The 12371-nt window shown below is 44.4% G+C and overlaps 1 protein-coding gene across 2 annotated transcripts; it reads left to right on the plus strand.

Moving 5' to 3' along the window:
• The first annotated feature begins 211 nt into the window (after positions 1–211).
• On the plus strand, positions 212–9475 carry mrps22 (mitochondrial ribosomal protein S22). 2 transcript variants are annotated; one of them, XM_048264693.1, is made up of 9 exons: positions 212–432; positions 612–814; positions 1050–1195; positions 1346–1510; positions 2673–2816; positions 8081–8164; positions 8597–8742; positions 8857–8965; positions 9317–9475. In XM_048264693.1, exons 1-9 carry the CDS (start codon positions 278–280, stop codon positions 9404–9406), a joined length of 1242 nt encoding a protein of 413 aa, XP_048120650.1. In that variant the 5' UTR covers positions 212–277; the 3' UTR covers positions 9407–9475. The 2 variants fall into 2 exon arrangements, with proteins under 2 accessions (XP_048120650.1, XP_048120651.1); XM_048264694.1 differs by having other exon boundaries at positions 615–814.
• The last annotated feature ends 2896 nt before the right edge of the window (positions 9476–12371 follow it).

Consider the following 12371-nt stretch of genomic DNA (forward strand, 5'->3'; position numbering starts at 1 on the left):
ACCATGAAAAAGCATGTTGATGGAATGTGTGAATATTGTAATAGTCAAGAGACCATAGAGCATGTAATTATGTTTTGTCCTGAGTACCATCAAGCCAGACAAAGATTTATCTCACAACTTGGTGAAATCCAGATGACATTAAATTTGAATGATATACTGCAAAGAGAATCAGGTGAAATTTGTTTTTCCTTTTGTTTTCTTTTTTTGAAGGTAACTGGGTTATTTAAAAGAATTTAGGAAAGTGTAGGATGACCATTTGATCCACACTCCAGTCCAGATGGTGGCGGTAATGCACCAAAAAGCTGGTTGCCAACCGCCATATAAAAAAGAAGAAGAAGAAGAAGAAGAAGGCCCTGACGGTCCGCCACTGGATCGGACTCAAGCGACGTCTCCTGGGCGGAAGAGATTTCGCTCAAAGCTGAGAATACAGAGGTACAGAAATGTCACATGGTGCTGTATTTTAGAGTAAAACAATGCTCGAGTAACTTCTTGTCTTCTTAATAAGCAATTGGACTAATGTCAATATGAGTCTGAAGCCGTTATTGTAAGGGAAAATAACTACATGTGTGTTACTTTTAAAAACGCTGGGTTAATCTGTCCCTTCTGAACAGCAGGTGGCGCCATGCAAAACGTGTTACTTGCAATCTACCAGTAAACAGGAAGAAGAAGAACGGGTGTCTGAGCAAGATGGCGGCGCTCGCAGCGTTGAGGGGTCTGGCGCGGTGTTCTCCGCTCTTTAGGGATGCTTCTCTCTTCCCGCGAGCCGCACGATGCGGTGCCGGTAGATCCCTGTGTTCCGCGGTTCAAGGCAACGGTGAGTTCACCGGACAGGTCCTCTGAAGAGGCGGTTACATCTGCTGACCTTGCAAATGCCCATGCGCACACCCGTCGCGTACACACGTAGCGTACACACGCTGAGATTTGTTTCTATCTTAGAAAAAGCTAGGCTACACCATGGACGTTATTTCTCTCTCTCTCTCTCTCTCTCTCTCTCTCTCTCTCTCTCTCTCTCTCTCTCTCTCTCTCTCTCTCTCTCTCTCTGTGCGTAGATGCTGTGTCCTTTTCGGATCCTGAGGTCCAAGAGTTGCTGAAGAACATGACGGGGTGTGATGTGGAGAAAGTCTTTAGACCAGTCCAGCACGCAGCCCTGAAACCACCTACATACAAACTACTAACAGATCAACAGCTACAGGAGGTACACACACAACAGTCCAGCACGCAGTCCTGAAACCATCTGCATACAAACTACTTACAGATCAACAGTTACAGGAGGCACACACACACACACCAGTTCAGGCCAGCCCTAAAGCCACCTACATCAAGCTGTGTGTGTGTGTGTGTGTAGGCAGTGGAGCAGGCACGTCGACAGGCTGAGGAGCTACTCCGGATGCCGCCTGAGCTGGAAGAGCGAGCGCTCATCTCTGACCTTCTATCCCATGATGCAATACTGGAGGGTGTCGATTCCGCCAAACTCATCTTCACCGACATCACACTCAATGTCCCTCACAGGGTAGGTTTCTCGCGTATGTGTGTGTGCGTGCGTGCGTGTATTTTATTTAATCCTTATTTTGCCAGAAAGGTCCCATTGAGAGACACAATCACTACGTTTTCATGCCGAGAGTAAACGGTTTTGAATCAGTTTATTGGCCAAATTACGTTTTTGTAGGCATAACTAGGCTATTGTTGATGCATAACATTTCATAACTTTACAGTCTTGAAACAAGCAGTTTCCACAACACTGACAGATGTTGGCATCGCAAAAAACGTTTGATCAGCATTGCCCATCAGATCCAGGGGGTGGGATACTTAAATTGATCACATAACCTACCGCTGAAAAGACAGTGAGCTTCTCCTCGAAGTCTGATGGGCACGACTTCTCTGAATGACAGTCCATTGCGTCGCGTTATTAAGGCTTTGAAGTCGGTGTGTTTAGCTCTTTAGCGATCTTCGCCTTCAGTTGTATGACGGCTAGTAGTAAGCTAATAAGCTTACGCTTTTACGTTTTGAAGTGATATATTCAAACACTCTCCTGTCGATCTCTTGGAAGCGCCCATGGATTTTCCCTTTTTGTCCGCCGCGGATATATGACAACCCCACACTGCAAAACACTGCTTATCTAATAAAATCTAATAATAAAAGTTGTATTGTGTTCAGTATAAAGAGACTTACCTAGCGCTTTCTCGTGAAATCATTTGACTTCATTTAAGAAAAGTTTGACTTGTTTTAAGACATCTCATCCTGAAAACAAGCAAATTTGTCTGCCAGTGCGTTAAGCAAATTTGTCTGCCAGTGCGTTAAGTAAATTTGTCTTGATAAGACTCCTTAAAATAAGTCAAAGTCTTCTTAAAACAAGTCAAAATGATCTTTCGAGAGAGCGCTAGGTAAAACAATACCAAATAGATTTCTTGATCTTATTATAAGATTAATAACACTTGGTATCGGTATTGAAAGAATAATTTTGGTATTGTGACTACACACACATGCGCACACACACACACACCCATGCAATGTAGACTTGTGAGCTGCATACAATGTGAACACTTGACTCTTAAATCCGATCTTAAGTCCCGCTTAAGTCACACACATGGTGGGTGTGTGTGCGTCTATACCATGTTTATCTTATACCAATGCCATTCGACGTTTAACGTGTGTGTGTGTGTGTGTGTGTTCAGGAGCGCTTCATGGTGGTGCGTGAGCCGTCAGGCGCCCTGAGAAAAGCATCATGGGAGGAGCGTGACCGCATCCTGCAGATCTACTTCCCCAAAGACGGCCGCAAGCTCACGCCGTCGGCACTTTTCCAGGAGGACAACCTTAAGGTGTGTGTGTGTGTGTGTGTGTGTGTGTGTGTGTGCGTGTGCGTGTGCGTGTGCGTGTGCGTGTGCGTGTCGCGTGTCGCGTGTCGCGTGTGCGTGTCGCGATGCGTGCGCAGCGCGTGTCGTAAAAATGCGTGTCGGGTGATAACTACTGTGCGTGTCGCGTCGCGTAGGCGTGTGTATGTACTGTGTATGTGTGACAGTGTGTGCGTATGGATGTTGTGCGTGTATGTGTGTGTGTGAGTGTGCGAGTATGGATGTGGTGTGTGTGTGTGTGAGAGTGTGAGTATGGTTGTGGTGTGTGTGTGAGTGCGAGTATGGATGTTGTGTTTGTGTGTGTGTGAGTGTGCGAGTATGGATGTTGTGTTTGTGTGTGTGTGTGTGTGTGTGTGTGTGTGCGCGGGTATGGATGTTGTGTTTGTGTGTGTGAGAGTGCGAGTATGGATGTTGTGTGTGTGTGTGTGTGTGTGTGTGTGCACGCACGTTAGGTGTTATTGTTGCACTCTTGTAGCAGTTAGTTTTGAGTGAACTGCAGGAAATCATGTGTTGTGTATGTGGTGGAGGCTTGTGTGTGTATAGGTAGCTGTAATTGTCCTCCTCCCCCACAGATGGCGCTGAGTTTGTGCGTGTGTGTGTGTGTGTGTGTGTAACTGTACATTTTTTTTTTTTATAGAAATCCATTCAATAGTGCTGGTTTTAAAAGGTGAATTGATTTCAGGAATCTACTATCATAAACAGTGTGGGATATAAAATATGAATTAATTTCACTCAGGCCAAGGCTATCAGAAGTGCTTTCTCCGAGTCTTCCTAACTGCAAACTCGTTGATTGTGTCATGAAAGCCACAGCCCGAAGAATGTCATACTCGGTGGACATTATGGTGAGATGGTTCCCTGTTGCATGGTTGCTTTTAATGAGGGCCAGTTTGGAGAAAGAGCGCTCTCCGCGTTGGTGACTGCTAAGGTTAGGTAAAGGCGTAGTGCTATGTCCATGTTTGGAAACACAGTTTGCATGCCTCTCTTCCTTAGTAGTTTCAGAAGATCGCCTGCCGATGCCAACATGGTTAGGTCTTTTCACACATACTCTTGAAACTGAATAGCTTCCTCTACAAAGTCTACCTCCAGATCAATGGAATATTTTTCTTGTAGTCTCGATGCTGAGAAACGGAGGTCATGTGAGGACGTTGTCATAAATGTGCTTAAAAAGCCAAAGCTCTGCACTGCGCTGTTGTATGCCTGGTACCTCCTGTCCAGCTCCGCCACCAGCCTGTCAATTACAACATTATAAACACACACAGAAAACTTGCGTCGGCCTGGCAAATGGCAATCTGGCACAGATGACTCGTCGGGCTGTTTCTTCCGTATTTGTATCCGTTGTGTGTCTGCTTTGTAGACATCTGACACTGTTTGGAACGTCTTTGAGGCTGCAGTTTCAAAACGATCAAATTGATCGCGTAACCCCGCAACATATTCTCTCAGTGACCGGACCAGGCCAGGCCTACAGCGTTGCACAAGTCAAGGTTAATTGCCTGTAGAGCAACGCTCACTTCGTGGAAGCGCAGGAGAATTTCATTCCACATATTGCAAAGAAACGCTGTTTCCAGCTTGTCCATTTTTAATCAGTGTTTCCTCATTTTGTGTTGTTAAGGTCTGATGTGTATCATCAGTGATGACCCATAAAGATTGCTGGATGCATAATTCAAACACCGGGCTTTGGTGGCATCTGAGTGAGCTGACCATCTTGTATCTGAGTTTCAATGCCCTTTTCATTAGCCTGTAAACCAGCAGTGACAACCTGCCAGCGTGACGTTGACTTGGAGAAGAAGTTGAAGAGTAACTGGACAAAAACGGAAAAATGTGTCTGTTTCGTCGCAACAGTTCGCGCTATTAATCCCCACCAAGTTTAGCATGTGCGCGGCACAGGGTATCCACTCTAGTTGTCACTGTAACAAGGCATTTAACAGAGTGTGGACTTCCTCTGAGGGGACACACAAGCACATTTCCGAAATGGTAACTACTTGGGTAGTATGGAGCTTATAGCTGAATTCAACCCTGTCCTTAAAGGGACACCAGGCAAGCCTGATGCTTTTTCTCTACGAAACTCCCCCTCGCTCGGTCTGAAGCTCTTTTCCTTTTCTTTGCGTCTTCCGTCAAGGGTTTTCGCTGCTTCTTAGCCGGCTCTGCCATTATACACACGTTTGCAACAATCGCTAGCGTTTCGTTAGCCTGCCTCTGTGCTGTAAACTGATCCTGCTTCAGTCGGCGGGTACGATACACTGAACTTACAAGCGGGATATTCTTCCTACAGGCAGTAGAGGCGGGCCAGTGGGTTTATGTCTTTGATACAGAACTGCAACCCTTTGTATGTACCCGACATGCTTGCGTTGTCGTAGCATTGCCCGCGACAGTTTTTAATGTCAATGTCCAGGTTTTGTAACACACTCAATACAGAGTTGAACAGGGATTCGCCTGTGTGGGCAGTATTGGGCAAAAACGTTAAAAAACGTTCTTCAATATCTCCCTCTGGGGACACATAAGGCATGATAAACGTGAGTTGGTCAATGTGGGTGACATCAGGAGTGGAGTCAACGCTAATAGAAAAGTATTTTGCATCCTTTATACGAGTGACTATTTCAGCGAGGTCTTTTTCTCCCATTAGCTCTATAAACTCCTCACACACGTGAATCGACAAATATGAGGGATTTCCCCTGCTAGGGTTAGTTAAGTGGTCCTGAAACTGAAAAAGTTTGAGAAACACTGTCATAGGCCAAAGTATTAATGTTTTACTCCTTTAGATGCTAGATGGCGATATGCAAACACAACACATTCCCCAAACAGACTCTCCATCTTAGCCATAGCTAACTTGCTGAAACGTTCCATATTAGCTTACTTGCTAGCAAACTTTGCATCATCAGTCTAACTAGTTAAATAGTTGACATTACATGATGAACATTTTTGTATGGACATTCTGGGGGATGTTAATTTGTATGAGAGAAGCTTCAACTTCTGGGTATGTAGCATTGTGGCATAAAGCTTAGGTAGTTAGCTTGCTAACTCTGGCAGAAATCTCCAGTGTTCTTGTTCCATGTAGTTTCGTGTTGCAGCCACAGGGTTGCAGCAACAGCATGTAGACTAGCCTACAGGAAAGCTGTCGCGTATGAACTCATTCGGAATATTTTGAAAACAAAACAGCTAGATATTCTGTCTTCTCATTTTGTAGACGAAAATGAAGAGAGATTTTATCTTAGTTTTTATTTCATGCAAAACGTTTTAGTCTCGTCTTTTTTCGTCAACAATAATGCATCTTAAGATAGTCTTAGTCAGTGTTTCAGGACATTACTGCCGTCTTGTCATCGTCTCGTCTTAGTCATGAAAAAAAAGGTCGTTGACGAACATATTTCCTTCAAACAGTTTACAGGCAAAACAAAACACACTGCCCTGAGATGGAGAGTAGCAAAGCCACTCTCTTGCCACAGACTCCCCATTCCCCAGTTTTCGTTGAATATGCACTTTAGACATGAATCTTTTTTGATGTTTGTACTGCCGTTCAGATGCAGAAAAATCACAGTCTATGTTTTGACATTTTTTCGGTCCTAATTTAACCCAGTAAGACTGCACCTGCTGATTAATTGCGATCGCCCCATACACCAGGGTTGGTACTGTAGGGGTTTGAGCTACCAGTGTAACATTACGCGACTCGTCTACTCTCCCTTCAGCAGCCTGATCGCCTGTCCCCTCCTTAGCGGCACATAATGTTACTCTGTCCTCCACCTCTTCATCATCATAGCTGTATGCAACGACAGTCGCCTGGTCTCCTGCTGCCTCACTGTCCTCGTCCTCCTCCTTAATAGTGAATAAACAGATACTGTCACTGCATTGCTAGCTATTGCTAGTTACCTGGCCTACTGTCTAACTGCTAGGTAGCCATATGAACAGAGAAGATTGATCTATAGCCTACCTTGTCCTCCCCATCCTCAATTCTATCCACTTCATTAGGCAGGAGAGGTAGAGTGCTGGTAACAATATCCTCCGATCGCTTACTAAAAAAATCACTTACATTTGGCAAGGCTTCATTGAATAACTGAATATGTTTTTTTTTTTTTTTTTTTTTTTCTGAGCTCTGCTTGGATGCGAGCGCTTCATCTTTCTCAAACTCAATCTCAGTCTCTCTCTCGTCTGTTGGAATTTGTTACATTTTGTTACACTTTATGAAGAAAAGAGTTCATCCACTAGATGTCACTGTAGAGCAGTGCGGTGTGCTTGATGATTTGGTGGGCTACCTCCAGAGTAATTACCGCTAATACGGATACGTCCGTTTATCATTATCGATTATTATTGTTAAGAGGCCCCTCATTGGTCGAGGCCCCTGGGCTGAAGCACAGGTAAGCCCCTGCATTAAGGCGCCAGTGAGCCTAGCCCACATCTTAAATACACATGTTTGAATAGTCAGTTTGAGAAGAGAGGGAAATTAACCTGGCTAGGTTACCAGCGAGAGTTCGTGATTTTTAAATAGTTTGCTGGATAAGTTAATGAAGCTACCAGAGAGAGATGTTACACAGGGAATTAAGATGAAAGACCTAGGACCCAGGGACATGCCAATAATCCAGCAAAAGGTAACGAAGATATTTATTTTCAACCAAAGGATATCTGCTAAGACCTGAAAAAAATCTCTTTCCACCTTAGGAAATTAGGCTACACAAACTCATCTCTCAGCACCAGCCAGCTAGCTAAAATTTCCCTCGGGATGAATACAGTATCTATCTATCTATCTATCTATCTATCTATCTATCTATCTATCTATCTGTCTATCTATCTATCTATCTATCTATCTATCTGCACACACCTTGGAAGCTAGATGGTAATGATGGTAGTTGTGAATAGCAGCAACTGAAGTCTGCAGTATCATCACAGAGGGTAATTTTTACTGCCATTGAGGCCAATGCCAATTCAGGAGAATATAGCAACTAGTGTCGCAACCATAGCGACCACCACGCGCGACTATAAATGGTTACGGCGCTCCTGTGACATCACATTGTCGCGCTACAGGTTGGGAGTGGCAAGTATGTAGGACTCTTAAGTGTGTGTGTGTGTGTGTGCGTGCGTGTGCGTGTGTGTGTGCGTGCGTGTGTGCGCGCGCGCCTGTGTGTGTAGCTGTAATTCTCCTCCTCCACAGACAGCGCTGTGTGGGTGTGTGTGCGCTCGCGTGAGTGTGTGTGTGTGAGTGTACGTGTGTGAGTGTATGTAGCTGTAATTCTCCTCCTCCCCCACAGATGGCGCTGTCAGAGGACAGACATGAGGAGGTGCTGCGCAGGAGCCTGGTGCAGTTTGAGCCCGACGCTGCGCAATACAAGAGGGTGAGACACGCACACACTCACACACACACACACACACACACTCACACACACACACACACACACACACGCATACAGCACACACACACACACACACTGTCTTAAACACGCACACTTTCACATGCACACTGTGTGTGTGTGTGTGTGTGTGTGGGGTGTATACATATAAATACTCTTTTGATCCCGTGAGGGAAATTTGGTCTCTGCATTTAACCCAATCCGTGAATTAGTGAAACACACTCCGCAAACAGTGAACACACAGCCCTAACCAGTAGGCCACGACTGCCCCTGCTATGCAACACAAGAGGGTGACATATATACACACACACACTCACTCACACACACACACACACACACACACACACACTCACACACACGCACACGCACACGCACACACACACACTCAGAGTTTGAACAGCATGTCCCCGCCCCCAGGTGCAGCGGCTGGTGTTTGAGGACGTTGAGCGGTCAGGGAAGTTCGATCTGCTTCGCTCCACGCGCTTCTTTGGAGGACTAGTGTGGTACCTGACCACCGCCAAGCGCATCGACACACTCCTGCTCCACATGCTGCACAGAGACCTGTGGTGTGTGTGTGTGTGTGTGTGTGTGTGTGTGTGCGTGTGTCTGTGAGTGTGCGTGTGTGTGTGTTAGGGATATGATGAATGATAATGTGAGGTGTGTTGTCATGGTTACAGGCTTCAGGACGCTGTGTGTTTGGTGCGTCTCTTCCATCTGCTTCATCCACAGTGTGAGTCCGCCAAGCAGGCCCAACACACACACGCCACGGGCCTGGAGCTGCTGAAGGTACACACACACACACACACACACGCACGCCAAGCAGGCCCAACACACACACGCCACGGGCCTGGAGCTGCTGAAGGTACACACACACACACACACACACGCACGCCAAGCAGGCCCAACACACACACGCCACGGGCATGGAACTGCTGAAGGTACACACACACACACACATGCCACAGATGGGAAACTCCTGAAAGTATACACACACACACACACGCGCACACACGTGTGCAAACATTATGTTGGATTTGTTTTATAACAAATGAAAGTGTTTTGCTTCAATAACATGCTCCCCCCCCCTCTCTCCCCCTCCTCTCTCTCTACCCCCCCATGCCCCCCCCCTTGTCTCAGCTCTACGGCGAGATGGACTCTCAGAGGAGAGGCGTGATCGAGTTGGCCCTTCAGACATATGAACAAGCTGCTGCTTTAAGCACTGCTTAACACGCACATACACACACTTTGTGTTTTGTGAAATTCAGTTGCGCTTTGTAAATAAAACCTGCTTGTACAGATCTCTCTCTTATGTTCTCACACACACAAAACAAACACACACACAAACACACACACACACACACAAATTACGTGTGTGTGTGTGTGTTGATCTCTTTGCATGGCGTTCAACAACCCACTGGTTTGTGAAAACCAGGCTCAAGTCGCAGAGACGCAAGTTTGATTTGGTAAATGTAAAAAAAAAACATTTTAAAAACAATATTACATCTCTACAAACATTTTAAAAACATCATTACATCTCTACAAACATTTTAAAAACATCATTACATCTCTACAAACATTTTAAAAACATCATTACATCTCTACAAACATTTTAAAAACATAATTACATCTCTACAAACATTTTAAAAACATCATTACATCTCTACATCAGTAAATGTGAAAAAACATTTTTAAAACATAATGTGTGTGTGTGTGTGCGTGCGTGCGCGTAAAGGACAAGCTAGTTTTGTGCATTGAAATCAATGGTTCCCATGGATGCAAACTCATGAAATTTGTCTTATAGCATACATATACAAATAGCTTCTGTAAGGGGGGGGGGGGGGTGTCATGTCGCCATCACCCGCCATCAGCGCTTGCAGCTAAATTTATGTTTGAATCTACACCATATCACAAGAAAAACAAGTTGTGCTCCATATTATGCTGAAGAAAGTGCTCTGTTGCCTGAACTCATTTAGCTAATTGTTCAGTCTGTTGTCAATACCTTAAACCATTTCACAAAACTCTGAACACATTCTCATTCTCAAAACCCATTCTGTACTCTAATGCCCATGTCATCCACACTGGTAATTCTGCACTCTAATGCCCATGTCATCCATACTGGTAAACCCATTCTGCACTCTAATGCCCATGTCATCCATACTGGTAAACCCAATGCAAATAGAGCAGCAGACTCGTCATTGATTAAACACAACCACTCAAAATAGATTTCACTTGTTTCAAATGATGTGACACAACCAATATAAGCCAGTTCAGAGAGCAAACAGGTTGTTGAAGGTGGGAATGAGAAAGATGATTTTTGTTCCTCAACTGCTGGTCACTTGTAAGTGCTAGCCGTATTGCCATAGTGCCATTCACTTGTATAGCGTTTTAAGCTAGTGTTAGCTAGCTAGCTCGGTTCACAGACTAATTAAATTAATCACTCCATGTCCTAAAGAATGATTTATTGGTATCATAGATGATTATAGACAATAATACTCTAAACACAATTATGTTTATCTGCTCTTAATGCTTGTTAAGAGAGAACGTTTATTTAGTGACGTAAGATGACACTCCCAAATATGCAGATCGGAACTGTCCCGTTTTGCTCCCATAGTAACAAGTTGCTAGTAGTCAAGGATCTTTGGTTTTACACAGCTGGAGTTGCTACAGCCAGCAGCTAATGTAGCCAGACAGCTAATGTAGCCAGACAGCTATGCTACTCTGTTTCAGCCCCTGAGCAGGAATGTGACATTTTAAATGCTGGACACAGTTTGACTCAGGGCCATGTGACACCATCTGACAGAGGGGTACGGTATGGTGGGACAGGTCAAGGACATCCAAGTGTGTGTGTTTGTGTGTGTGCGTGTGTGTCCGGGCTCTCTTTGAATGTGGGTTTGGCAGAGGAGATTATACCAGGCTCTGGCCCTGTGATTGAGTGTGTGTGCGTGTGTGTGTGTCCTGGCTCTTTTTGAATCTGGGTTTGGCAGAGCTGCCACCTACCCCTGGAGTGGGGCAAATAGTTAAAAAGTCATTGGGGCATTTCATGTTCACTGGGGCATTTAATGTTTCATCATTAAGTTATGCTCTGTGAGTGTTATCCATATACAGTAACCAGGTGGCAGGTAGTGTATAACTATTGAAATCATTCAAATATGTGTACATTCTCATACTAATAAAGCCTTAGTGTGTGTGTACATTCTCAGACTAATAAATAGTAAACCCTTAGTTTTTGTGAGTGTGTGTGTGAGAGTAAGCGTGTGTGTGTGTGTGTGTACATTCTCAGACGAATAAACAGTACAGCGTTAGTGTGTGTGTGTATTTCCCTATGCAGCGCATAGACTCCACACACCCACAGGTAACAGAACACTGCAAATCTGATATTGAAAATATACACTATGGGCTACAGGATTATCTATAATATCTACACTATGGGCTACAATATCTATAATATCTACACTATGGGCTATAATATCTACACTATGGGCTACAGGAATATCTATAATATCTACACTGGGCTACAATATCTACACTATGGGCTACAATATCTATAATATCTACACTATGGGCTACAGGAATATCTATAATATCTACACTATGAGCTATAATATCTACACTATGGGCTATAATATCTACACTATGGGCTACAGGATTATCTATAATATCTACACTATGGGCTACAATATCTATAATATCTACACTATGGGCTATAATATCTACACTATGGGCTATAATATCTACAATATCTACACTGTGGGCTACAGGATTATCTATAATATCTACACTATGGGCTACAATATCTATAATATCTACACTATGGGCTACAGGAATATCTATAATATCTACACTATTGGCTATAACATCTACACTATGGGCTACAAGGATATAAGGAAGTTTATTGTCACAAGCATATAGTTACTGGAAGTAAGAAATGCAGTGAAATTATGTCTGGTGTCAGCCTATTTGTGCATTTATGGGGGGTAAAAAGTGCAGTAGAAGAGGGTTTAGTAGATTAAGTGGCAAGGGCTGCATAAGAAAGGTGGGGGGGGATTGGGATTGGGGGGGCACCAACAAGGAGCACCCAAGAGCAACAGGGGCAAGGAAAACTCCCTTACCAAGGAAGAAACCTTGGGCAGATCCACAGCTCAAGGGGCTAACCCAACTGCCAGGGGTCTTGGTGTGTGTGTTGGGGGGGATG

This window comes from Alosa alosa, chromosome 15, assembly GCF_017589495.1.
Source record: "Alosa alosa isolate M-15738 ecotype Scorff River chromosome 15, AALO_Geno_1.1, whole genome shotgun sequence".
Classification (NCBI taxonomy): domain Eukaryota; kingdom Metazoa; phylum Chordata; class Actinopteri; order Clupeiformes; family Clupeidae; genus Alosa; species Alosa alosa.

Excerpts from the sequence above, each read along its gene's own strand:
- mrps22 (XM_048264693.1), top strand. The coding sequence starts at position 278 with ATGGTGGCGGTAATGCACCAAAAAGCTGGTTGCCAACCGCCATATAAA. Across the intron at positions 815-1,049 it reads TTCCGCGGTTCAAGGCAACG|ATGCTGTGTCCTTTTCGGAT; the intron begins GTGAGTTCACCG and ends CTCTGTGCGTAG. Across the intron at positions 1,511-2,672 it reads CACTCAATGTCCCTCACAGG|GAGCGCTTCATGGTGGTGCG; the intron begins GTAGGTTTCTCG and ends GTGTGTGTTCAG.